Below are 26,434 nucleotides of genomic sequence, written 5' to 3' on the forward strand. Positions count from 1 at the left end.
AATCTCCTTATTTAAAAGAAGTTCAGAGTTGTTTAAAAAAAAATCTTAAATATCTTTTTTTGAAGATTACACATTTTTACAGTTGCACAATAAACATTTGATGTTGTTGTACATGTATTCTTAATTTTTAGACTTTTTAACAACCATTTCAGTTGCTGAAGATAAAACTGAGCTGTCTGTGAAGCAGAATTCCAAATGGCATGGTGATACTGGCTGCACAAAACCCACTTGCTTGCTCAGCCCCACAGCCATAGGTGTAATTGCCCAGCTGCTTGCTGACCTCCACAGCTCCTATAACAGCCATATATCACAGTTTCCTCACTGGGAAATTCACATTTTCTGTCCCCGAGCAATGGATCTCTTGGGTCTCTCTCTCACACATCACCTCATCATGCAGATCACAATGTTGGGACTTCTTCCCTTCATCTCCCTTGTTTGCAATGTCAGCTCCTAGCATACACTTCCTTTCCTCAGTTACCTCTAACAAACTGTGTCAGAGAAGAAAATACAGGATGGTACCTCAGACTGAGAGGCATAGCCTACTGTAGGAATCCTCAGCAAGAGCTGGAATTCAGCCATCTTCCCAGCACGTCAAATGTCCCTTCTCCTGGCCCCAGTGCTACCCAATGCACATTCTGCAACTCTAGTCGCCTGAACCCCCCTCAGCTACATCACTGTCCTCCAACCTGCCAAGCACACAGCCTCCCAGAGGGGAAAATCTGCTTCAGAGATTTTGGATAGCGCTGCTTAAAAAGCACCAGCCCTGCTGGTGATCTGACTGCAGCACTTCATTCATATACATGACCGATACCGACCATGCAGACATGGCGAGGAATTTCACCTCCCCACAGTACTTTCAGGAAGCAACCCCTGTGGTTATGAAACCCAGGCAACACTCTGGCTGTGTGCTGTACAATCAGCAAATAACATTTACAGGCAACTTACATCAGCACAGATGGGTCGCTGCTTTGTCTGCTGAGGTGATAAGAAAGTGCAACTAGCAGACCACAGAAAGCAGAGAACAGTGCTGGAATGTGCTGTGCATCCCAGGGTTCCTGAGAGGATGACAGAAAACAAAGTTAGGAACGCAGAACTTAAAAAGCCAAAGTAGGTTGAGACATACATCATACATGCAATGTTACATGCACAACATCTAAATTTGTACACCATCTACCACAGACTGAAAATCCTTTTTCATATCAAAGTTTATTACTGTGAAAGAAACCCAGCAATTAAAGGTATGTTTTGTGGTCATACTATGCAACTCCCCTATAATCAGCAATTAGCTAGGAAAATACATGAAAGGCAGGTTTTCTTTCCTCTTAAATAAAACATAAGAGGAAAATTCTCATTAAAACGAGTTCTGAGTGAAATCAACTGCAGTGTATTTATCTACATGCTAAATTGATATGCAGTTACTTAACCTGTAGCCAGACTGCACATAACAAATGACAATATCACATAGCTCAGGCAGTGGGGTTTCTTTCAGACATATTTCTGCTGCCTTGTGCATTACACCCAGGCCCTGCCTGGATGCTAACACAGCGGAGAGGGAGAGCACTCGCCACCGTGTGTGACATCCCTGAACAGGGAAACAAGAGACGACTGACACACTCGCCAACACACTCTGGACACAACTGAGATGAGAAACTCTCTCCAGGTGACTTAAACAGCTAAAACTGGCTAGAAAGAATAAGAGAAGGAATTTAAAGCTTAAGGAACTCTTATCAAGATTAGCTTTATCTGTGAAGTCATCAGGTACAAAATAGGGATCCTAAGACATACTTGTAGCCCTATCTGTGAGGAACACAGATTTCATCTGTGAAGGACACAGGAACATGGAGCAAATCCATAGCCATTTCACACACTGGTTGTACTCCTTGCCTCCACATAACTTCTACCTGATCTACCAAGTGTGAACTCACCAGATCCTGGCATCAGAGCACTTTCTGGACAGGTTTTAGAAGCAATGCTTGTAGGATCTGTGAAACTTTAGGCTAGTGCAAACAAGACTTTTTCTACAAGGTTATCTCTTGCTTTAAAAACTCAACAGTTAGTACAGGACCAATATTTTCAGAGGATAAACTAGGTTTATTAGTCTTATTTTGCTCAGTTACATGCATGATTTCTTAGCATATTAGGAAACACTCAGTTTTTTTCAGGTGCAATGAATACTAAGACAAACTAATTTTCTTTTAAGTGTCAAACATCTAACCCATTGCAGCATGGAATTTTGCAAATTAACTCTGAAATTCTTGTTATCCTAAGAGTAGTACCAAAAAAATGAAATTTTAACTCCAAGAACTATCTTCCCCTCATCATACTACTGAACATCACAAAGATGAAAGACAGAAGAGCCAAGTTCTATCAAACAATTCTACCCAAAACAGTAATTACAAACAAAAGAGATATTCGCATGCTATTACTGAAAGAATCCAGAACCATTTATTTGACAATTTAAACTTTACCATACAATCCTACTCTACATTTCATTGTTCCCAGTTTTGGGGCCAAATATATTTTGGGTTAGCTTTTCCCATGCTTAGTCTCGTGTCATACTCAATTCATATTCTTCAAAACACTGAAGAAAATCAACTGAAGCCAAATGTTTTGAAAATGTCTGAACCATAGCCTGTCCAAACATCCTTTGCATTTTCAGGGCAATACAACTGTGTACAGATCCTCCCAGCAGCTTCTAAAGCATGACTGTCCCTTTGCCCTGCAACTACTTTTAAAAACAAAATACTATCAAGAGTTGGGCAATATTCCTGATACTGAAATTCATCAGTAGCCAGATCGAAAAAACATTCCACCCTCTTTCTACTATAAAGCTGTACACAGCTGAATCCCCAAATTAATGTCTCAGGAATTCTATTTCCATATTTTCTACATATTACACATAGCCTCTGTGTGGCCTGTGTTACAGATCCAAACTGTCACTGCTCCCTCAAAACTCAGGCATCAGGGAGCCAGGAAAGCAGGTAAGACAGGCATCAATATTTGCTATGTGCCTAGAGAACAGGATTTTCGAGAAAAATGCTACATAATGTTGTAGAAAAGATGAAAATGAACAAAGGTATCATTTCTCCAATATCAGTGTGATGTACCCTCTTCCATTTTGTCATTTTCCACCCCCACTAATGATGCCTGGTAGCTCTAAATTAAAAAAAAAAAATTAAAGAAAGAAAAAAACCCAATATAGTTGATAATTGAACAATGATTCTTCTCAGTGGGAAAACAGGAATGACAGGTTTTACTCTTGGAAGCTGGTATTATTTGTCATACTAGACAGGGACTTTCGCTTCCTAGTTTACCTCACTGGGTTGAGGCGGCATGTAGTGCTTTCATATACGGTTTTGGTTTCAATGCAGACACTCACGTAGTCATTTTTAAAATAAGTGAAACAGACTGACGGGGTTAAGGATGAAAGGCATGAGTTACAACAGACCCAGTGGTGGGAGTGGGGGGTGTTCCATTCCAACCACAGAATTGCCTAATCCCAAAACAATCCACTAAAGTGGGAGAGAAAGGTGACTTTGAACTTATGAGCATTTTCCCCCTGCTAGAGGTGGGAAGGCAAATGAATTTTTAAAAAGTAGTGTTAGTAGTTTTCTGTCCTACATTATTTATCCTTTTTACTTCTTTCTTCTCCTAAAAAAGTGTGCATGTAGCACACTTATCTTTCAAAGATATATTCAAATAAGTCATATGTTCTACTCCAGAGACAAAGTGCTCTGAACAGAGAGACAATTACACTAAGCAGAAAATCTTGTTACTTTTTCTGTTTTTTTTTTTTTTTAAATTTCAAGGTATTCCACTCAACTCAGAGATGACTTTGCAGATTCCTGCAATGACAGCACCATTGAAGGTGAAGGTGTTGGCACAGTGGCTGGCTTTTTAAATATGGAGACAAACTCCAGCTGGTCTTCACAAACCTGGTCTTCCACTCTCATGGTTTCATCACTATTTACAGAGTCAGAGAATGGGCTGGGTTGGATTGGACCTTTAAAAGTCACGTACTCCCTCATGCAATTCAATCAAACTTTCTTGGGTCTTTCTCCTTACCTCCACACCCCTGCTTCACCATGGATCTGTGCCATTGCTCACATATCAAGCAACAAGCAGATAGGGCTGACGGTCAACCATTCCACATATGTGATGGTAAAGATGGAAACAAATAGTGTCATTCTATTTCTGAACATCTAAACACTGACTTTCTGAAAGAGATTGTAAAAGGGACCCCTCTTCACCCCCAAAATAGTAAGAACTTGTTCTCTACAAGGCTAACTATAAGCTTAACACCATATTACCATGGATACTCCTTTTCAAAAAATATGTGAATTAATGAGCCTCAAGTTACACAGATTAAAGACAGATTCTAGGAAGAGATGCCCACCAGTCTTATCCTCCCATCATCCATGGAAAACAAAGCATTACTTTCCCAGTTGATCTTCAAAAACTTGACAAGTGGTAAGTTACCAGAATACAGGTATCACTGCCCACTCCAAGTAACATTGGCCCTCTTTCTCTGCAATTGCTATTATCTTGGACTGTATTTTCACTGCTGAAATTTAAAACCTGTAAGGGTTGGACTGATACAGAGGTGTCCATGCGTGTCCACACACGCCACATTACACAAGGGGATCGCAGCCTGTGACTGGAATCCCTTGGCTAAAAAGCAAGATGAGCAGCAGCTTCAGGCAGGAAGAATGGATACTCAATTTCACATAATGGTGAGTTTATCCTAAAGAAAAAGTGCAGATTTCTACATTTCTGTACAGTGAGAGCAACCCTGGGCCATGTTGGATTCTACAGGCATAATTTCTTTTTTCTATCTGGAAAATAACTTCTTATTCACAGAAAACTAAGACCATAACTACTGAAGTTATGTATACAGTGCAAGACCTGACTATGGCTGTAGACCTCACTTGCTGAAAGACACGGTATCTAGCAATACTCTCCAAAATTAACACCCCTAACAGCTCTTGCTTCAATCTCAGGGGTCTCTAAATTGGAAAAGAATTGCCTCCAAAACCTCCAAAAGGACTGAGAGTATTCTGTGCAGCAGAAATAAAGCTGTCCAATAATACTATATTTCTATTTTTGATCATTCAGGAATTCTGTCTATACATATAAGCCCCTTCATTGCTGTCTAGAAATTTATCTGGGCAGCCTTAGCAGATTGAGGGAGATGTATGCTTGCAACTCTTTTCTACCATCAAACTCCCAGACAAATATTTCAAAATTATTAGTACACAGATGAAAACTGCATCACTGTAGACAGGAAGTAAGAAGCACTGTTATTCTGATTCATGAGTTTCAAACTCATTAAACAAACCAAACTACATCAATGCAAGCTGAGAACAGTTTAAAATCCACACAGAATTTTTAGTAACTGTCCATTGAAGCACTAAATAAGCCACCAGAAAGTACTTTCTTCAGGTATGAGACAACAGAAACTATGTAACTTACATTTTAAAAAATATACATTTGCACAGAGCTGGAAAAAGCTGGTATGCCACATATGAATACATTCACATCAGTTTAATTTTTCTGACCCAAATCCAAAAATCTGATTTTTTTTTTTCTTTTCCAGGCTGATTAAGATAAACTGCAAGTTCCATAAAAAAAACCGAAACTCACTGGATGACAAGTAATTAACTGGTTCTGGATACATTTCAAATCCAAACCAACTGATATGAACAGAAGGCAGAAGACAAGGTCTGACTGATTCCAGAAACAGTCAGGGATGTGATCTTCTGCCCTATGGCAAAACTCTGGGACAATGGAATGCTAAAGACTGATATCAAAACAGCTAAATTCCAGATCAAATATTTGTAGAAAGAGGGCATATCTGCCTTTTTTTTAAAACATTTCTTAAATATTTGGGCACAGACCACAAAACAGATGGAGCAAGAGACAAAAATCTGAAATTCTAGTCAAGTGAAAAAGATGGCACAGAAATTCCCATGTCTCCAATCTGATGGATGTAATATCTGAAAAATAAAAACACTTCCTCCTGGAAAAAGAGAAAACCCTTTCGTATATCAAAGCTAAGGTAGCTGTTAGAGCTGCCAATTTCTGTTCAAAATTACAGGATTGAAGATGAGATCAAAAATAAAGCCAGGCTGAAGTAAACTCAGGTATTGCTAAACTAAGCTCATTTACCCAAGAGCTTCAAAAAAAGTAGTGAGCTGAAAAATTGCTGCTATTGGATGTAAGAATCCAAGGCATGAACAAAAGAACTGATAAAACCATGCTTAGGATTCAGAGCTTTGTATTAAGCAAAAGTAAATGAAAGTTCATAGAGGACCTGGAAAGAACTGGAATAAAGAGTGTTGATATCATTAAACAGAGGTCTGAGAGATAAAGAAAGATCAAAGCAAGCAGGAGAAGCTCCAGTTTTTGCACTTCAGAATCGAAGCCATTTACCTATGTACTAGCCTGAAACCAGGTTTACAGCATTGTTATGTGCAAGGATGGATAAGCAGCTGGTGTCTATCACTCATGATACTAATGTATCATGGGGAAAGATTTATAAAAAGATGCTCTACAGCACCTCAAAGCTGTAACCAAATCACCTTTGCATCACTGGGAAAGCACAACAGAAATCTATCCATGTGACTTCACATCATCACCACAGGGAACAACATCTGCACCAGCCAGGGCAGACAGAGACTTGTAAACCTGTTCTACTCACAATATGCTGCTTTCACTGACAGCAGTAATAAATAGTGTCCTGCCCATCAGTCCTCAAGGCCTCCAACACACAGAGACCAGTTATTTTGTGCTCACAGCTTTTATGGAGAAATTATCTGTTGTAATTTCAGATGCAATACTCTGTACTTCCTACTGTGAACAATTTTAGGTTTCTTTTTTATGTGACAGCTTTATAGAAGATGAAAACTGATCATCCCAGCAGTAGCACCATGAGAGGAGGTCCCAACCAGCTGCAGACCCACAGCTCCTCCACACCAATATCAAGCAAGGGCAAAGCTGCTTAGGAGCCTTATGAGGATGGGAGCCCCATTTCCTGGGACAGCAGCTGGGACCTGTTTGCTTCCCAGTCACCTCTGAACAACATATTCCTTTCTCTCCTCCAAGGATCCAAGTCACACAGCGCACACACAGGCATCACAATCTTGCAGAGAGTTTGTGCCTGCCCTGGTGACAGTCTGTCCCTTTTACTAGTTGTGTGAAAGTGCACATTTGGCCACATAACAAACACCCCAGGACTGCCAGGTGAGCAGTGTGCAGCCACTCCCCAGAACAAGTCATGTGCTCTGATCAAGGCCTGTGATGGGACATGACAGCAGCCTGATGCCTGACCCAACCCACACCCTCACTGTTCACACAGGACTACAGATCTGTCCATCTGTTTTCAGGTGCAATATGCATTTTAGCCATGAGAGAGAAATATTCCTGGTCATGCAATGGCAAAGGCACTGCAAGGTCACTCAGAAAGAGTGACAGGGCCAGATGAACTTGTCGGACATGCCAAACGTTGTCTGCAGGTCACAGGATGAATGCTCAGCTTAGAATACCGTACAATGATTTTCCTCAGGCAACTTACCTGAATGAAAATCCATGTTCTCATGGATATATTAAGTTAAACAGTTAAGTTACTTAGATGTAAGTTAAATGATACATCTGTAACACAGCTGCTTTTACATAAAGGCTCTTAGACGGTCTTGTACAACATAATTCAACAGCAAAATCAATCTGGACAAGGCACAGGACTTCAGCACAGACCTGTCAGTCTCAGTTTTCAGAGCTCATATTCACATCCTGAAAGTTATCTTGAGTATTTACACTGTTCTGTGGACACATCCTAAAACAATTCCTACTTCCTAATTTTCTAAAACTGAAGTCCTAGAGCAAACAATTAATCACTGTGAATTTGCTATTCTAAATGAATTTCAAAATCTGAGTAAAACTAAATCAAACTATTGTGTATATATATAGCTTATGCTCTAAAAAGAACAAGAAAATCTCACTTAAGTACACAGATTTATTATATTTTTTTTATTTTTATAAAAAAGAAAGTTAATATGGTAAATTAATTATTCTTCCAATTAACTTCTTCAGGAGTAATATATTTCCTTTCAGAATAATTAATGTACAGAGAAAAAGGAGTCAGACTATTTTACCCTTCAAGACTATAACTAGAACACAAGAACCACTTAAGGAAGGAGAGAATCAAGCCTGATACCACTGGAATGTTCTTCTGGCTGGGCATTTGATGTGAGCAATTGTTCACCAGTAAAAAGCACAAAATCACTTAGAGATCCATTCTCCTCTGCAATTTATTTCAGGAAATAGAACTCTGGTAGTTACACCTGCTGAGCTATAAGATGTTCTGCCAATAAACAGAATTGACATTTGAGGATGCTACATTTCAGCCAAAAAAATACACTTTGCAACCCAGAAGTCCTCTACCAAATGGAATCCACCGTATTTCCCTACCCTGAAAAATTTGATTATGTTGATTTTTTTATTTTTTTTGACCTCCATAAATACTGAAAATTTTGTGCTGTTGTTTTTGGCAAGCTCACCAAAAGTTAACAGAATAAAATAAGGATAAAAAATAAATAACAGACATAAAGTGCAAATATGGAAAATATGTTCCTTCTAGCTTAAAGAAAACCATGTTACCATTGTTGTACAAAAAAAGACTATAGCATTTCCACAATTTCTAGAGTACCAAAAGTTAAAATCTTCACTTGATTGAGATCATAAATTGCTGCTCACTACTTATCAAAACAGTTCAAGTTACTTACAGGCGTATTAGATCATCTATTCAGGATCAGATTAAGCCTATTCCTACTCTCCCTCCATCAACCAAATAATCATTGACTTGCTACAGAAAACACTTCAAAATAAAAATCTCTGGACCTGACTGAAGAACAAGGAGGTTTAACACAAGTGCTTATTTCAGAACTTCTAGAAGAAAAAATGTATGAAATTTCAAGCACCCCGGTAGACTGATTATGAGCTGAAGCAAGAGGAATCATCTTTACATGCTTTAAATTAACTTTCTCAGAAGTGCCTTTACAAGAACAGTGCCATTAAAATTCAAATTAACTCTAACTTCTGTGGGAACAGAAAGTCTAAACTTAATATTAGTAATTTACAACAGATATCTTGTAAATCTTTCACAGCACTCAACTTCAGGGTAGCATTAAAAGCATATTTCTAAGCAGTTTGAAGCCTAATCCACAAGGAGATTGCTTATTTACAAAGCCACCTGAATGCTGTAATTTAAAGTATTATGCTGAGAAAAGAGTGTATAAACTATTTTAAGTGGCTTTTTTTTCCTACTGTTTGCAAAAAAAATTTTTGAAGTATCCATAACACAATTTCCCTACTCTACCCTCAACTACTGCATCACCTCCGCTAATCTTAATGAGAAAAAAGAAAAGAAAAAAAAAAAAAATTCTTCCCCAGGTATTTGCCTGTTTAACAGTAGTTTAGCTCCTGCCTTCCATGTCGCTCTTTTCATTTTTATCACTGTTTCTCATCCCAGTTGCCCATTTTCTCCCTCTGTTCATGCTTAAGGAGAGCCTCCTTCCCCAGCTGCCAGTTTCCAAATGATTAATATAGCCAGAGAACAGTAGTAGGAGTACTAGCTACTTCTGCAAGAAACTGCCCAAACAGCAGTTAAACTTTGTAGCATCAATCACACAGCTGGGTCAGGTCTAACAAACACAACTGATAAACTGGGTGAGCCAGGCGAAAGGAGATTCCCTGGGAGAACACCACACGTTCAAAGGCATTTAATTTCAAGTGTCTTAACAAAGCAGCTGAGATGCTGTAATTTGTTTTGTAAGGACTCAAGCCACCAAATGTGTTTAACATATTTCACCTTACTATTGGGAATGGTTAAGAACACACAGCCAGCTCTGATCGTCTGCAAGGAACCATTAAGGCATTATAATTGTCCTTCTTTGATCTAAGGCTCCTGTTCAAAATGTCAAGCAAAAAATTGTTGGAAACCACTACAGAAATGCTGATGTTCCTGAAAGAATTCCCTTAAAGGAACACCTGACTGCCCCTCTCATCTGTGTAAATCGCCAGCCTGGACACTGACGTGATACATCCTTGGCAGCTGCAGAACCTCATATTGGGTTCTCCATGTGGACTGAGCACCACAAAGCTTCCTCTGACATGTGCCCACAAGATGTCAAGGGCAGCCTGTCAACCACAGCACATCCTGCTGTACCCCTGCATGGACACCGACAGCATCCAGCCCTCAATGAAACACTGCCAAAAGGCTGTCCCTTATAGGATAAATTTTCTTACAAGTCTAACATGAAATTCTGGTCTTGCTGTGTTCACTGGGAATTTTACAGCCAATCTGAAAGCAGACAAAATTTCATTGCCATTATTTAAATGTCCCAGGCAGTGCATAGGCACTACACACTAAAATAAAAAATTTAAAAAAATTAAAAAAAGCTTTAGATTGAATATTGCTCAAAACTGGGCATCACTGGTAAGGGAACCAGACCTATGCCAGCATGGAGAGCTGTGGTACATCTGCATCCTGAGCACCATACACAACTGACTCTCCACATCTGACGTTAACAGCAGATCAAGAGAAGGCACAGAGTAGCGTGACTATATTACCTCTGAGAAAGCAGCTGCTTTATAGGGAGACATGAGAAAGGCAGGCACCCCTCAGTTTAAAGAGATGGCTGAGGGAGATATAGTTGATGCCTGCAAAACTGTAAAGGTAGCAGACAAAAATAATGCAGACCAAGTTTTTGAAAATCCTGCAATACTAGGCATCAGGAAAACATGGTGAAATTAGCAGATCAGCTTAATGAAGGACAGCATTGCTTTGCACAGAGCCCAGTGAACATCTAGAATTTGTTGGCACAAAGCTGTGGAGTCAGAGAGGACCAGCACATTCAGGAGGGGACTTGACAAATTCATAGACAAGTCCACAGACACCAAATGATAAAAGCACACTCGCCAATATCCCTAGTGTAACAATTGTGGAATATTAGAGAAAAAAGTGGCAAACCCAGTCATCTGGCTTGCATTAAATTCCTGAATTGCATTTCCCTGTGGAAATTACAGACACATTACTTACTTAGATGGTCCACTGGTCTCCTCAACATTTAAGTTCTTAGACATATTGTTATAAAGGAACAGCAAAAACTCCACTAGGAATTATGAGCAAATCTGGCCTGGCTATGCAGGTCAAGAGACTGCAGCTTTTCAAGTCAAGGCTGCTGTTTATGTTTGTAGAGAAAATTCGGTGGATCATTTCAGACTGATACATATAAGAGGCAAATAATCACAGGTATTAGATACACATTTATTTCAGAATTTCTGCTACAGTTTTGGTCTATTTCAGTGTAACTAACATGCAGAAACTGAAGCATGGCTTGCAAACCTTATCTCGATAAGCAACAACAATGTAGGACCTAACAATGCTAGTTTCCCTAGATTACATCAATTTCCAGTTTGAAATTTTGAATTGTTCCAGTGTTGCTTTTCTGGCTTACCTTCACTGCACTGAAGCAGAAGGCATATAGGACAATCAGAACAACAAAGCTTCGGGAAATGCTGTACAGTGCAGATACGAACCCAGCAGCAGCTGAAACAGAGACATGTGGTAAGTGGGAAGAGAGAGGAACTTTGTTTCTGACCCAAACTAAGATTATAGTGTAGATGCATCTCAATCTTCCCTGCTACTTAAGCTATAATGAAAAACAAAAAAACAACCCACTACCAACAAAAAATCTTGATGCTTCATCTCTCAAGGGCCTTCTTTAATCTCTGACTGAAATAACACAAAGAAAATTATCATACATCAAATATCTTGTCAATCTGCCTTTCTGTGGAAGAATGCAAACTTTTTTTTCTTGATGTTAACAAAAAAAGAAAGTTAAAGGTTCTCTTTTTCAATAAATATAGTAAAAATTCACATCACACATGCCAGGAAAAGAGCTCTTTGATATCAACCATAATCTGCAAACTAGTTTTGAAAAGTTGCGTACAACTTTTCAAAAGCAAAAAGAAATCTAATCAAGTGGGCCTTATAAGAATTCACCCCACTGCTAGATGAATAGAATTAGCTGTTTGAGCTTTAACATGCACTGTGCTGTGTAACATGTAACAATATATTCTGATTTGAGGTTATAAACCCAGAAGGGGACAGCTCAAGCTGCAGATGGCTACTTACCAGAACCACCAAAAAGCAACATATCTATTTGTTCCAAAAGATATATGCAGAAGGTATTGATTTGAGGGAAAAGTCCAAGAAGAGAAATTGCAGGAAAGCAATATAAAAACACTAAGAAGAAAAAAAAAAAGTATTTTAGAACACGGTCACACATCCAATGTACAGAAAATAAAGAAATATGCATGACAGCAGAATAAGAAATTGTTGCAATAAATTCTGAAGATTATTCAAGTAAACATACCTTAACCTTAGCAGCAATGATTACACTTTCTTCCTCATGTATTCAAAACAAATAATGCTATTTTACACATAAGAAACTAAAGCTCAGAGTTAAACCTTAAGATTGATTTTGGATAAAAAAAGTGGCAGAAAAATAACATTACATAGCCTCCTTACTAGGAGCTCCTTACATAGCTTCTCAAATACTTTCAAGATTATATTTGTTCTTTTCAAAGTAAAAAAAAATTTAATTTGCAGACTTTGGAATTTCTTCCTTGAATCTGAGATGGTTCAAGAACAGCTATAACAATTCAATAAACAGAAAAAAAATTAATGACTAAAATCTGAAATACCTTGGCTAACATAATATCCTGCCTCTCCCATCAATCAAAAGCAGACACAGCAGTCTCCAAACATGGTAGAAAAGCTATGGTGAAGCTTCCCCAGAATATTCCGCCAGCAACTAGCAGAATGGACTTTAACTTCACAGTAGTGAAAGAACATTAGAAACAGGAAAGAAACTCAGGGGTAAAACCCAGTCTTACAGCTTTACATACCCTCTTTCTGAATAGAAATGCTAATTTAAATACTCATTTTAATGGCTGCCTCATAGGCAAGGAAAAGCAGGAGTCATAATTCAAGTAATCATGCCACTAGTCTTAAGTCCTCCAGCAGTTCACCTCCAGCAGTCTTCCTCCCCACTAATTCACTCTCAGCTCCACCACAAAAAATGCTAAGCAAGGCTTCTAGCAAAGCATCTAAATACACGCTTGACCCTTGTGAAAACGTTCAAGAATACACACACATATTTAATCATATTCTTACTGCTTCATTGTACTAGTACCACAATGCTCTGCATGGCAGAGAGAGGTGTGTGTAGCCACTGTTCCTTGTAAACAAGGATGTCTTTGTTACTTTAGATCCTAGGAAGACTGCAGTTTCCTCCTATTCATTCTCATAAAAAGCAAATTAAAAGTACAACTTATTCCCCATTCCCCCAGTCAGATTTTTGAGAAGGAAACAAAAGGATTTGTGTTCTTTGCTGAATGCTAATTTCACATCTGCCAGCTCATCTGACTAAGGCATCTTGCACTAAAAGGAAACAATACACCAAGTTTGATCTGACAGCTTTTATCTCCACCGTATTATACGTTACTACTACCTAATACTGTAAATCTTGCTGAGAAAGTCCAACACAGGAAAGAAAATGACATGCTCAAGTGTTAAACACAGACAGCACTCACTTAAGTATACTTGGATTCACAATGAACCTTCAACACTGCTTCCTGCTACTGGCAAAAATTATCCTTATATAAGAAAACACAGAAATGTTCTCTTCTCAATTTTTTACATACAAATGCCAACATTAAATTCCTCTTCCTCTATTACTCTGCACATTTCTAGATATTCCACCAAGTCATGCCAAGCCAAGCAAGGACCACTTTTGAAGACAGGCAAAATGGCACGAAAGAAAACTGCTCAGCAGGCCATGTGGACCCACCATGGATTAACTATCCCAAAAATACACTGCTGAAACTCTCAGGAGATATTGTTCCTTCGGCAAAGGATTTGCAGAACTGCCAGAACTCATCTTAGACTACTGACTTACAGCCCAAATGATTGCTTTTGCTGTAGCAACCTCAGAAAAAGTGGAATAAGAGCAGTGGAAGGAAGGATGAGATTAAAGAGTTGACAGTACACCAAGACATACAGAGACAAATGTAAACAAGGAGGGAAAAGTTAGTTGACTATAAAACTGTCCTCACCTCACCCACTCCCTATTAATACCTTGAACAACCCTAGCAACTTCTTTAGCTAAGGTATCTTAGTTTATCTTATCCTGCACCAAAGAGCACACCGGAGAGGAAAATAAACAGTTGTCACCTACAAAAGGATTGAATTTAGAAGCAGCAGTTCCCCTTGTGGGAAGCAGTCAATAAAGGTAACTGATTAATCTTTTGAAAGTGCATTATGAACTCTTCTTTAAGCTTCACACGTTTTCATACAGACCCACAACACCTTTAAAAGCTGGATCACTAAGAGATTGTTATGCGAACTGCTGCATTTAACACTGCAGTTTGCCTCTAAACAAGCACATATCACATAAACGTGATATGTGGGAAACATATGATATGAGAGGGAAACACAAATTATAACTTTGGAAAATGTGTGTCTTTTGAGAAATGCAGAATGGCAACATCACACGTTGCAAACATCTTAGACATTTAGAAAAAGATTACTTAAAAAAATTTATATCTGAGTAGTATAACGTTTGTGGTTTTTTTTCACAAGGAAAATAAAAAGCATTATTTCAGTGAGAAATAGTATTTTTGTTCTCCCACTCCTGAACATGTGAGAACTTAACATTCATAGGTTTTCTTCTCTTGACAGAAGCTCAGACACTGTTAAAAGGAGCAGACAGAGGACTCAGTATCACAAAATTTTGCCACTTCCCAATTCTTAAGTCTTCTGAGATGTCTGCCAAATAATTTCACTTACCTGTTGAATGTTTAAATGGTTTCATCACAAGAACTATCATATATAAAATGCATAACTCTTTTTGTCACTAACCACACCTGTAGTTCCCAGTGAATGAGGTTGGTTGTCTGTGCCCTTACTTGCAATTCATATGTTAATCCAGCAAAAATATTAACTGAAATAAGGAATTCAAGATGAAAATCACAGTCAGATCTAAAGTCATGAACCCCCAACTAATAGAAATAAAAATCAATAGCAGAATCATCACCAATTTAAAATAAAACAGAATAAGACGACAAGTAGATTGAAAATAAATGAATAAATGGTGTTAAAAACCATGTTTCGTAAGTAATTAGGTTACACATCTAACAAATCTGCAATTATTTTCTTTTATGACCTTATTTCAAGAGTTTTATCAGAGTATGATATGCGGCATCACACTAGCTCTTTGGTATGTTCTATGATTTCCATGGCTTTTGCTTTCTTTTGTAATAAACACCTGAAATAAAAGACTTTTCCTTTTTTTGGTATTTGTAATGCACAGTCAAAAATCCCTTGATTTCCAAACATATCAATTCCAAATACCAAAATAAAGTCTGAATAAAGTATGATTAAAATGTAAACTAAAAAGTCACCCTATATGACAGACCAATTAAAAATACCTAGCAAACAGGCAAAATTGCAAAACGGTAGTAAGACTTAATTGGTATTCAGAGGCACCAACTTCCCTCATTAATTTATAGCCCAAACCAAATACTTCTACACCTCCACTGCCTAAGAGAATCTACATTAAAAGTGCAGCAAGATGCCACAGGATGCCAGCCTGCCATGGCTTACAGAGGTCACTGCACTGTGAACAACTGCAAGGACTCACAGCAGCCAGAAGTTAGGACTCCCATAGAGACAAAGCAAGGAATAGCCAGAGCACAGCACCAAACATCACTTGAACCAATACACCTTGGCAAAACAAGAGCAGGGGAAAAGCAAAGAGAAAGGGTTTCTCCTCTCTTTCCCGTTTAACACGTGCCAGCTGGCGAGATGAGCCTGTATTTCCTCTCTCCCCCACCCCCTCCTGCTTCAAGAACATGCTCTGCCATCTCTTTTGAGACCAGCCAAAATTAACACATTTATACCCACACTTTGTTTTCTTATGCTGGTTGCTATAGTTTTTCATTTATCTCTATCCCAAGTGTCATCTACAATTCTTGCTGAATTATTTATCAGCATTTTTACTGCTCACCTTTGACAGAAAGAGAAAATAAAATGTAAGGAAAAACTTAAATGAGACCAGAGGAAAGCAATGAAAAAAAGCTAATTAAAATAAGTGAGATGCAGCTCTTCATATTCCCCTGTTTCTGGTGAGAAGAACTGGGAGCCATAGTACCCACGTTAAGGACCAGAAGACTTTCCTAAAAATAGTATGCCTTTCAGGCAGTAAGTCTGACCTGAGTATAGCAAAAAGCAAGTACAACAGTCACAGGTGAACAAAGACCTCAAAGGTTGTACACTATACCATAAAAACAGTTTTCTGCTGTTCTCCTGTTTCTAAATTCACAAACCAACAGGCCATCTTTGGTACACTACAACACAGCTTTCTGGGAAATTTTCACAACTTTTATAGTAAACCTCACATTTCCTACTTTGTACCTTAACAGTGTTGCATTATTCATGGGAGTCCAGTCCAGCACTCCTATCTGTGGCTCAGCTAGTGTAACATCACAGCTATAGACTGTAAGTGTGGTGTGCAACAGGAAGAAGTGTCCTGACAGCACAGGGTAATGTCAACTGTGGCCACTCCAAATTAGTGCCAAGGGATCATCAGATCTGTCTTGAGGCAATGTCTGAATGTCCTCAGCAACCTCAGAACATGATTCTAGAAGGAAAAAGGTTGAAAGACCTACTGCAAAGTGGCTGCTCCACACTAACTGGTCACATGGACAGTATGATTAAACTAAACCAAGATAAAGTACTTTCTTCATGATCAGAAGATTGATGTTCATCTGAGGAACTGGCATGGATTAGCTTCCAGGCATTAAATTTAAAACTCAAGTTATTCTGCAGTAACTGCTCCACACAGACAAGCCGTTACAAAGATTAACTGCATTTCACAGATGATGATTTTTGCTAATAACATCAGTGACTTTTAGTTTTCTATGGAGACATTTCTATGAGCCTCATTTCATTAAGAATTCCTTTTGCATGAGGGAAGGTTGCCAGCTTCCCCTTGCTCCATCTTAAGTCATTCCAAATGTTTCTATCAATTTGACTTTGAGTTGTGCCTCCATAACTCGTGTTTGATTACCAGCATGGGAAAACACAGACTCACACTTAATTCCTTTTTGCAGTCCTTGGAAAAATATTGACTCACCTATTACATGGTCTCTGGCTGACTGGAGAGATCTGGGTGAGAAGAGCTTCAGGCCATACATTGTATAAACAGGAGGATTTGTGTCTTTAGATCCAGCATCTAGCAGCAAAATAAGGCCACACAATATACAAAAATATACAGGTCTGCTGTAGATTATGATTTTATTGTGTCCCTGGAAATAAAAAACAAAAAGTTAGAATTTTAAAGTAAGAATTTTCATTCTTCTACTGCATGCACTGCATTAATCTGGAGAGAGGGTCAGGGGTCAGACAAAATATTTTAATGACTTATACATAATAATTACTAATAAAAATGTTACAAGGTACTTTATCTTCTCCAGAGGAGATTTTCAAAAGGCACAATGAGCAGTTAAGACTGACTCCAGCAATCATTTATGCTTTTGAAAACCTACCCTTCTGGACCTTTCAAAACTTACTAATTCTAGGAGTCATCACCTTCTGTGGAGAAATAAACCTCAATCTGTATGAATTGTTCTTTTCAGTAGAAAAATAATTTTTCTCTATTTCTTTTATTTTAATGAACATCTGCTTCAGGTGGCTTGACTTTTTTTTTACTTTATGAAATATAAAATTAATTTAATTTTTAATTGAATCCTGGGAAGAAAAAATATAATACAGCACATCCCCAGTACAGTGTGAGGCATGGGGACGGATTTTTCTTCACCAATTTAATTTTTTTTGTTTCTTTGAACCACTTGACAACAAATCAGCATAACTTCTGAAGGGGGTGACACTCATCAGCAGTTTCTGATCTATTTCTCATGAAGCACTTTTAAATGGTGATCCAAAGGAATTAGGATGTGGAAGGAATCTCATCTGATGTCTTTCATACACATCTCTCACACAATTGATTCCCACTAATCCTGTGGGAACACTGTTGTGTGGCTGCAGGCCAGGGAAACTAACAGACACTTAAGAAGAGCCTTAATAGTTCTCCTGGTAGCAAGCTGAAGGGTAACTAGGCCATTTTAAACATGGATGAGTCGAAAGACTCCTTGAATGTGAAAAACCAGGAGCAAAGTGACAAGAATCCAAGCCTGCCTTCCATAAAGCTGCTGTGCAACTGCTCTAATTTGAGAAACGTAATTTAAGTGAGTATAATAAAAGATCATGTCTTTCTTTGAGTCTACTTACTGACTTGAAATTGTGACTGTGTTTGTTTGGCTGCCAGCCAAGCTCGTATGTTAGATTGCTATTAACTGATCTGTACCCTCTTTTGGGATCAATCAGTTAACAAGGTGGCAGATTACAGGGGACTGGTGGGCTTACATCGTGCTTCACATCTATGGAATATGAATTAAGTCAGGGACACAAATCCTTGCTGTTTAATCAATTTCAATTTTACTACTGCTTTTTTTTTTTTTTTTAATAGGACACATGTTCACAAAATAATCCGTGGAGAATTATAAAGATAAAACTTTTAAAAAGAAAAATAATTTAAACTATTACTTTCTGGCCTTTTTTAAACTTCAGTTCATTTACATAAAATATGAGCTGTGACTTAGGAAAAGAAACCAATAAATATGCACTAAACAATTGCTTAATGTTTTATATCCTAACATTCACTCCAGACCAAAGTCTATTTTAATGTGATGTTACATTGTCTCACCTCTTGAACTATGGAAGCCAGTTTTATCTTTGCATGGTGATTATTTGAAGGCAGCTGGGTAAAACAGAGTTGATGACTACGAGCCCAGAGGTTTAACTCCACACACCTTGCAGTTCCATGCAGAACACTGATATAATCAGGATTACAGTGCATATTTAACTCTTACTTCTAAAGTAGTTTACGGTGCACTGGGTGAAGAACTGGCCGAAGGGTGGGCAGAGTGCAAAGGGCTGCAGTGAAAGGGGCCACATCTGGCTGGAGACTCATCAGCAGTGAAGTTCCTCAGGGCTCAGTTCTAGAGCCAGCTCTGCTCAACAGATTATCAATGATCTGCATGTAAGAACTGAATGGACCATTTAGCAAGTTTGCTGAAGACATCAAACCTGGCGGTGCTGTTGACTCTGTTGAGGGTCAGGAGGCTTTGCAGAGAGAGCTAGATAGACTGGAACATTGGGCAGTGATTAACAAGATGCACTAGGTCCTGTTCCTAGGATGGAGTAATGCTGGGAGCAAGTGTAAATTGTGAGAGGTGTGGCTGATAAGCAGCCCTACAGAAAGGGACCTGGGGGTGCTGCTTACCAGCACATTCAATGTGAGTCTGCTGTGAGTGCCAAGAGGGGAAAACTGCACCTGGGGCACATCAAACACAGCAACAGGAGCTGGTCAAAAGGTGATAATCCTGCTGTACTCAGCACTGGTGCAGCCCCACCTTGAGTGCTGTGTGTTTTGGGTGTCACAATTTAAAAACTATGCGAAGGTCCCTGAAGGCATCCAAAGGAGAGCAACAAAGCCGGTGAAATGGTTGGAAGGAATGTCCCATAAGGAGCAGTCAAGGACTTCAGGCTTGTGTAGCTTGGAGGGGACAAGGCTGAGAGGCAGCCTCATTGCTCCCTACAGGTTCCTGAGGAGGGGAAGTGGAGAAGGTGGTGCTGATCTCCTGTCCCATCCAGTGACAGGATGTGTGGGAATGGCTCTAAGTTGCACCAGGCAAGGTGGTCAAACACAGGAACAGGTTTCTTAGAGAGGTGGTTGATGCCCCAAGCCTGTCAGTGCTGAGAAGAGGCATTTGGACAATGCTCTTAACAACTTGTTTTGACTTTTGGTCAGCCCTGAAGTGGTCAGGCAGTGGCACTGGAAAATCATTGTAGGCCACTTCAATCTTAGTTAAAATAGACTAATTCAATCACTTCACCATGCTAACTACAGTAATGCCACTTATGATTGAGGAAGCAGATTCCAGAGGTTTTCTGAAAGCTGCAAAATGTGAATAAATACTTCCTTCCCTGTTTTTCAAGTGGTGGTGGGTAATGAGACAGAATCTTGAAATCTTTCTAGAATCTTACCAACAGAAGCAAAGCAATGCACCAGAAATGCATTCAGAAGAGTGGTGTTTGCCCAGCTCTTGCACTACTAAGGATGTGTTCAAGCTGAATGAGATTCCAAGAGCACAGCAAATACTCCAGTCCCCACATCTGGGAACATGCAAAACAACACAAGAAAGAGGAACTGCTACAAATATTAGTGTGATATTTCACTGTCATTTACATGCTTCACGTGAGGGGCATTATATGGGGTAGGACTGGTTTGAGGGCAACAGTGGACAACTTCCAGGAAAGACAGGATCACTTCCCAAAAGTCACAGCCAGGGGATAGACATTACATTTAACTTTTTAAGGTTTTAGAAACAAACAAATAGAACAATAGGAGCAAAGCCCTCCTGTACCTGCCTCCGACAGACAAAGCTAGGCAGCCCTTCACCCAAATGGGCATGTGGCAGCACAACCTGTTTAATGAGGTATTTTAGATATTAAGAGCTCATTTTGTTTTACTAGGCAAGCTCACCAAATTTTGACATGCAAAACTGATTTAATCTTGTTGAAATGACTCTGCTCTGCATTGTTGTTTAGAAGAATTTAAACAGTGAAGCAGAATTCCTTTTACATTTTGTATCTCATTTGTTAAATAATCCTTTTTTTCCTTCACTGATAAAAATTTCAGTGAAAGCTTTTCCTTTCCCTAAGTCTGCTAAAAAAAGTCACTTTTTTTCATGTCCATGTTTCTCATTAATGCGTTTCAGATATTCACATCTTACCAACACAGCAGTGATGCATCTCACATTTCTATAAAAATATTAAAACTTTCAACAAAGAATAATTTCACAAACACTTCCATTTACTAAAACAGTAGTTTTGACGGCAAAGCATTTTGATGGGAATTTTTTTTTTGTTTGTGGGTGCATACATGTAAGAGGAGAAAGACAGAAGGCTTTTTTTGTAAAGAAATGCACCTCTGCTCAGTTCTACAGAAAAGCTTACAGAGACAAATTAAAAATACTTCATAAGTGCCTTATGGGATTTAGAAAACTGCCTACAGTAGCTACAAAACTGAGTTAGCTATGTGCTTTGGCACGTAAGAGGACTGAGACAATAAATTTATGCAAGAGATCCTCTAAATCTTGTTAAGAGCACAACTGTACTCTTTCAAGCTCAAATGCCTTTGTAAGCCCAAGGTAGATCCTGAGCTATACAGGTGTCTTATAAGGTACTTAGAGACATGAGATCCTTCTATAGAGCCATTTGCTAAATGTAAAACCTTACTTAAGCTTTTTCTAAAACCTTTGAATGCACATGACAAGGATCTCTTGGATCTCTGAATTTTAATACCCTGCAGTCACCAGTAGGTTGATTGCATCAGTTCACTAACAGCAAAATATAACACACTTTGGAATCCACTTGATTTTCTTCTCTCCACCACTCCAGTGAATTTTAATACCCTGCAGTCACCAGTAGGTTGATTGCATCAGTTCACTAACAGCAAAATATAACACACTTCGGAATCAACTTGATTTTCTTCTCTCCACCACTCCAGTGAGGAGGCTGTTACCAAATTTCACCATCCCAGAACCATGTACCCCTGTGTAAACAGCAGCTAAAGGTCACCAACTCCCAATGGACTAGAACTGGAAAGGCTAAAACTCCAGCTGACAGGAAAATTAGACTCTCATCTTACAGCAGGCACCAGTACTAAACCTGCAGCAACAATAAATGCCAGCTCTTCCTCAACAGCAGCAAATATATACATTGGCACTCAGGAGGAGTTTGGAACAAAAGCTTACAGCATCTCTAGGTACTGTGCTTTCTGAGATCACTGGATGCTATTTGAAAGCACTCTTTCAAAATGCTGCAGGCTAGAGATGACAAAGTCACTAAGTCTCACCAAACAGTAATAAATTCTGCAGGTGAGATAGGGAAGAAGTTTGGAACCTCTTTGGCAGCCGTGGATAACACAAGGCATTAGCAGCTACTCATGGATCCATGAATAGAACTTAATTCACTGTGCAGATCTGAGGCTCATGATGGTTTGTTTCACACTCAAAAAAATCTTATCTGCATTTTCATTCATGGGTGTGGTAGAGATCATTCTTTAATAACTCTGCTGTTCTGCATTCTTATATTAACATCAAGAGATGTTATTCACTTTAATTTTAATACAGGCACATGAATTATGAAACAGTACATGGAGGATCTCTTCTTAGCTTCTCATTGTCCTATTTCTGAGGTGCTTAGTAGCTCAAGCAAGCCTTTACAAATACCTATTGTGTTAAAAAGCTATAATGTAGAAATTGCTAATCTTCTATTTTAGCATGACAACACCTCCACCTTTAAAACCCTTAGTGGAAAAACTTCCTAAATTTTATTTCTATTGGAGTCTGTATAGTGCATATAGTTGCAAGAGAGTATCCCTAATAAAGTTATAGGAAAGAAACAGAATATGGGAATACACCTATTGTTACTTTGTTCCACTGCTGCATGACTTACACAATACAATACAGCAAATAACACTTGTAACAGTACTGTGAGAACCTGAAATTCAGACCTGGACTCTGCACAAAAAAATGTTCTGTTTAAACACTAACTTGTGTTTAATACTATAAAAAAAATATGGGCCAGATAGGTTCATAATGAAGTTTTGATTAAACTGTTTGCCACCCACTTTAAAGAAATGTACACATTACTAATGTCTGATTAAGTGCAAACTATTTGATTAGAGTTCACATTATTATATCTAGACAGATGCCAGTTGAGCTTACAAATTATATTATTTTACTTACAAGAACCCCCAGCTTTTCACTAAGGTTGGACTATTACTTTAATGTATTGAAAATAGTACCCTACAATGGGTAAGCTGCTGTTTATAACCTTTCTGTACCTTTTATGCAGACAGGTATCTCTTATGAATGCATTACAACCAAAACCACCATAACTTTGCCCCTTAATAATTGGCAAGGAAAAGAAACTGAGAATCTTCTGAAATCTATCTAGTGAAGTGTGTAGCATACATACATAAATAACATCAATTTCAAGTTCAGCCTGTATTTCTAGCCTCTAAACTGACAAAAATAATTGTTCCCTGCCAAAGAGAACTGATCCAGCAGACCTAAAGTTATCAACGTGTCATTTTTGAAACCTGAAGGAAGAGCGGGTATCCTCAAAAATATTCAAAGAGCTAAATAAGAAACGTAAGCAACTAGCACCCAGTGTAAAAGAAAGGAAAAGGCATTATGGCCACTGAAATGTCTTCCAAGACTCACAAGTCACAAATGCTGAGACACCATGATAGGTGGAGTGGTAAGGTTGAAGTTGTATGGTGATGCCCCTAGAAGAGTCCTATAACAAGGACAAACTTGTGTAAAGAACTGGTTCTCTGAAAGGTGGCTGGCACCATCAGAGTTCAATTTCTTAGATATATACAACTGAAAAAAAAATAGCAATCAGCAAGGATCCTTACATCCTGCATTCACTCAAAGATTTGGCCATTTCTTCAGGATACAAGCACAGAAACTGTGACCATATTGTAACAAGGGGAAAACACCTGTGCTGTTTGATGAGCTAATAATACTTTTAATACATAAATCTTCAGTAGCAGATTTTAAAAAATAAAACATCAATCCCAATCTCAAAGAAAAAAAAAAAAAAGAAAAAATCCCAACTGAACAATGATTGAGCTGCTAGTCTGGAACTTCTGCTCTTTTCTATTTCTAAAGGAGAGCAAAGGAAAGGTTTGTATGATGTCACAGGATCAAACATCAGCAAGATAGTCCAGATGAATTTTTTACTGCACATATTAACTTAAAGAAAAAGCACTTTTCTAATAGCAGTGATAAATTCAAATAGCTTTAAAATATTAAATCTAATACAAAGTCTTGAAATCACGTCTTTTTCATAAATCAGATAGAAGAGCAAATGACTAAAGCCTGTCTCTCCTTGAACAACCAGCTGTTTCACAGCACACAAGTGATAATAGAGGAGATAGACTTGTTTTACTGACTGAGACTTACATGTATTGGTGAAGCAGGATCAGGCTGAACACTCTAAAAACAAAACAGAAAAAAAGAGGTTTGCTTACAGGAGTTTTCCTTTGTAGAAGTTAGAAGAGAATTCAGCAATTGGCCACAAACTTGAGTCCTACCTTGAGGAGAGAATACTGGCAGCTGGCCATTACGAGACAGAACAACAGAACCCAAATGTCTTTACAGAAGCCTTGGTTCAGAGTCAGGAATCCAAGAAGTGAAACAAGAACTACTAGAAGGACAGCAAACACATTTTCCTTTATATCTTCTGTCCTATGTGAATAAAAGTGTTGGAGAAGTACAAATATTTATAGATTCATTAGAGCAAGGAAGATCCATTTGTAGCTGGTATGAACCGTCAGTGCTGCAGTTATCAGAATTCATTGGACCCCATGGCTACATTTCCATGTTCAACAGTATTTCATCCCCATGCCATAAACCTTATCCAAAAAGATAGCTAAAATGTACAGGAAAAAAAGCCATATGCACTGCAGTCTAACATCCCTTCCCACCTCTAATTCCCAATTAGAATTCCACAATGGAGATGATTTGAATGCAGAAAAGTGTATACTTATAAAAGCATAAACACCAAAAAAACATAAAAAAAAAACCCCACATGAACAGCTACAAATAAAATCAAACATCCAAACACTTTTAAATGAGGAAATAAGGCATTCCATTAATCAAAAATATACATCTGACAGCAAAGAACTGGATGAAAGACCAAATTTGTCATCTGATGTTTTATTTGTTTTATCTGTTCTGTTAGAACGTGGAAGCTGAGATAAAAAGCAGCGTTAATATTCAGGATGTAACAAAAGAGCTTATTAGCAGAAAAGATTTCCATGCAATTGAAACACAGAGATAAGACAGATAAGTAAATATCTGGTCTGGACTTAAAGCTCCCTGGCATGTAGCTTGATTTCTGCATCAGGTAAAACTGCCATCTGAAACTTCTGCTGTGGAGCCCATGTTAACCAATACGGCACAACACCCCCAACCAAGAAGCAGAGACAAACTTGAACTGGAACAGAGGCAGCAGCTCAAAAATCTTCACCTGAATACAATTCTGTAAATCATTTTCTTTTTTTAAAGGTTGGTGTACTTGGTTTACAATACCCTGGGACCCTTCTTCTTCTGATTTTCTCATCAGAAATCATTGGATCTATAACATCTATGAGTCAAATTACAGACTAGTCTACAAGCCTGGTACTCACATGAATCAAAGTCTCTACCTGAAGACAAAGAGTAGCAAGAACAACTGAAACCAACCCTGAACTTCAGCTTAAAGCAAACCCACATCTATCTATTCAACCTGAATTCCCTTTCTCTAGTGGTCAGCATAGCTTTATGGACATGTGAAGCCACCCACCAAAACACTACATAGAGCAGCTTTAAAAAAGAAAAGCTTACCTGTCCAACAATGCCAACAAGGTAAGACGATCATACCAGACTTTAATCCACTTGCCAGGGAATATAACAAATCTGTAAAACTGCCTGTTCAGCTTCCGTTGTGCTGAAGAACATGAAGAATCCTCAGGGTCCTGGCTGGGCTGCTACAAAAACAAACCAGAAATGCACAAAACTCTCTCACACTCTTACACAGCTGACAGCAAAACAGGTGTCGAAAAGGCCAAATTTACATGAAGTGTCAGATATTGTTTTGGTTTTTTTGTTTTTTTTTTTTACTAAAAGGGCTAGTGGGAGCATATTAGCATATTTATTTTCTTAATTTTAAATTAGAAACAAAAATATCACACCAGCTTAATTGTTACAGATGAGCAGAAGCTATATTAATCATGGAGCTCAATAGTGACAATGCACTTTAAAAAGTAATACTAAACATTCATTTAAAAAGTAATTTTTTAGTCCAGATCCAATACCTGTCTAAAGTTTCTCTTTGAAGATTTTCCCATGTATCAAGTTAATTAGAGCACAACACAAAAACATGACAGGACAAATCCTTCTTTTTAAATAAAAAATAAATAAATAAATAGGCCTTAAGGCCTAGAAGTGTGACTTATCAAGTTTTCTTCCAGAACACAGCTTTGTTTATCTTTCCTAAGATGCTTTTAATACCACATCAGGTGTGCCTCCTCAAGAGCAGCAAGAGGAGGAAAAAAAATTGCAAACAAGCACAAGTAGTATAAACAGCACTAATTTAAGAGTCTCTAATCTTAACATCATATTCATAAAT

The 26,434-nt window shown here is 38.3% G+C and overlaps 1 protein-coding gene across 1 annotated transcript in view; it reads right to left on the reverse strand.

The window, feature by feature from the left end:
* The window catches only part of PCNX2 (pecanex 2), a 149,366-nt gene that overhangs the window by 87,667 nt on the left and 35,265 nt on the right, over positions 1–26,434 (reverse strand). Inside the window, exons 10-16 of the mRNA XM_005518660.3 lie at positions 25,651–25,793; positions 24,357–24,510; positions 24,226–24,258; positions 17,259–17,430; positions 12,194–12,304; positions 11,514–11,605; positions 946–1,055 (exon numbers count right to left, since the gene is read on the reverse strand). Coding sequence (XP_005518717.2) covers positions 946–1,055; positions 11,514–11,605; positions 12,194–12,304; positions 17,259–17,430; positions 24,226–24,258; positions 24,357–24,510; positions 25,651–25,793 — 815 coding nt within the window. The remainder of the gene's footprint in view (positions 1–945; positions 1,056–11,513; positions 11,606–12,193; positions 12,305–17,258; positions 17,431–24,225; positions 24,259–24,356; positions 24,511–25,650; positions 25,794–26,434) is intronic.

This window comes from Pseudopodoces humilis, chromosome 3, assembly GCF_049639895.1.
Source record: "Pseudopodoces humilis isolate 2021_Gansu_Grassland_sample_001 chromosome 3, ASM4963989v1, whole genome shotgun sequence".
NCBI lineage: Eukaryota > Metazoa > Chordata > Aves > Passeriformes > Paridae > Pseudopodoces > Pseudopodoces humilis.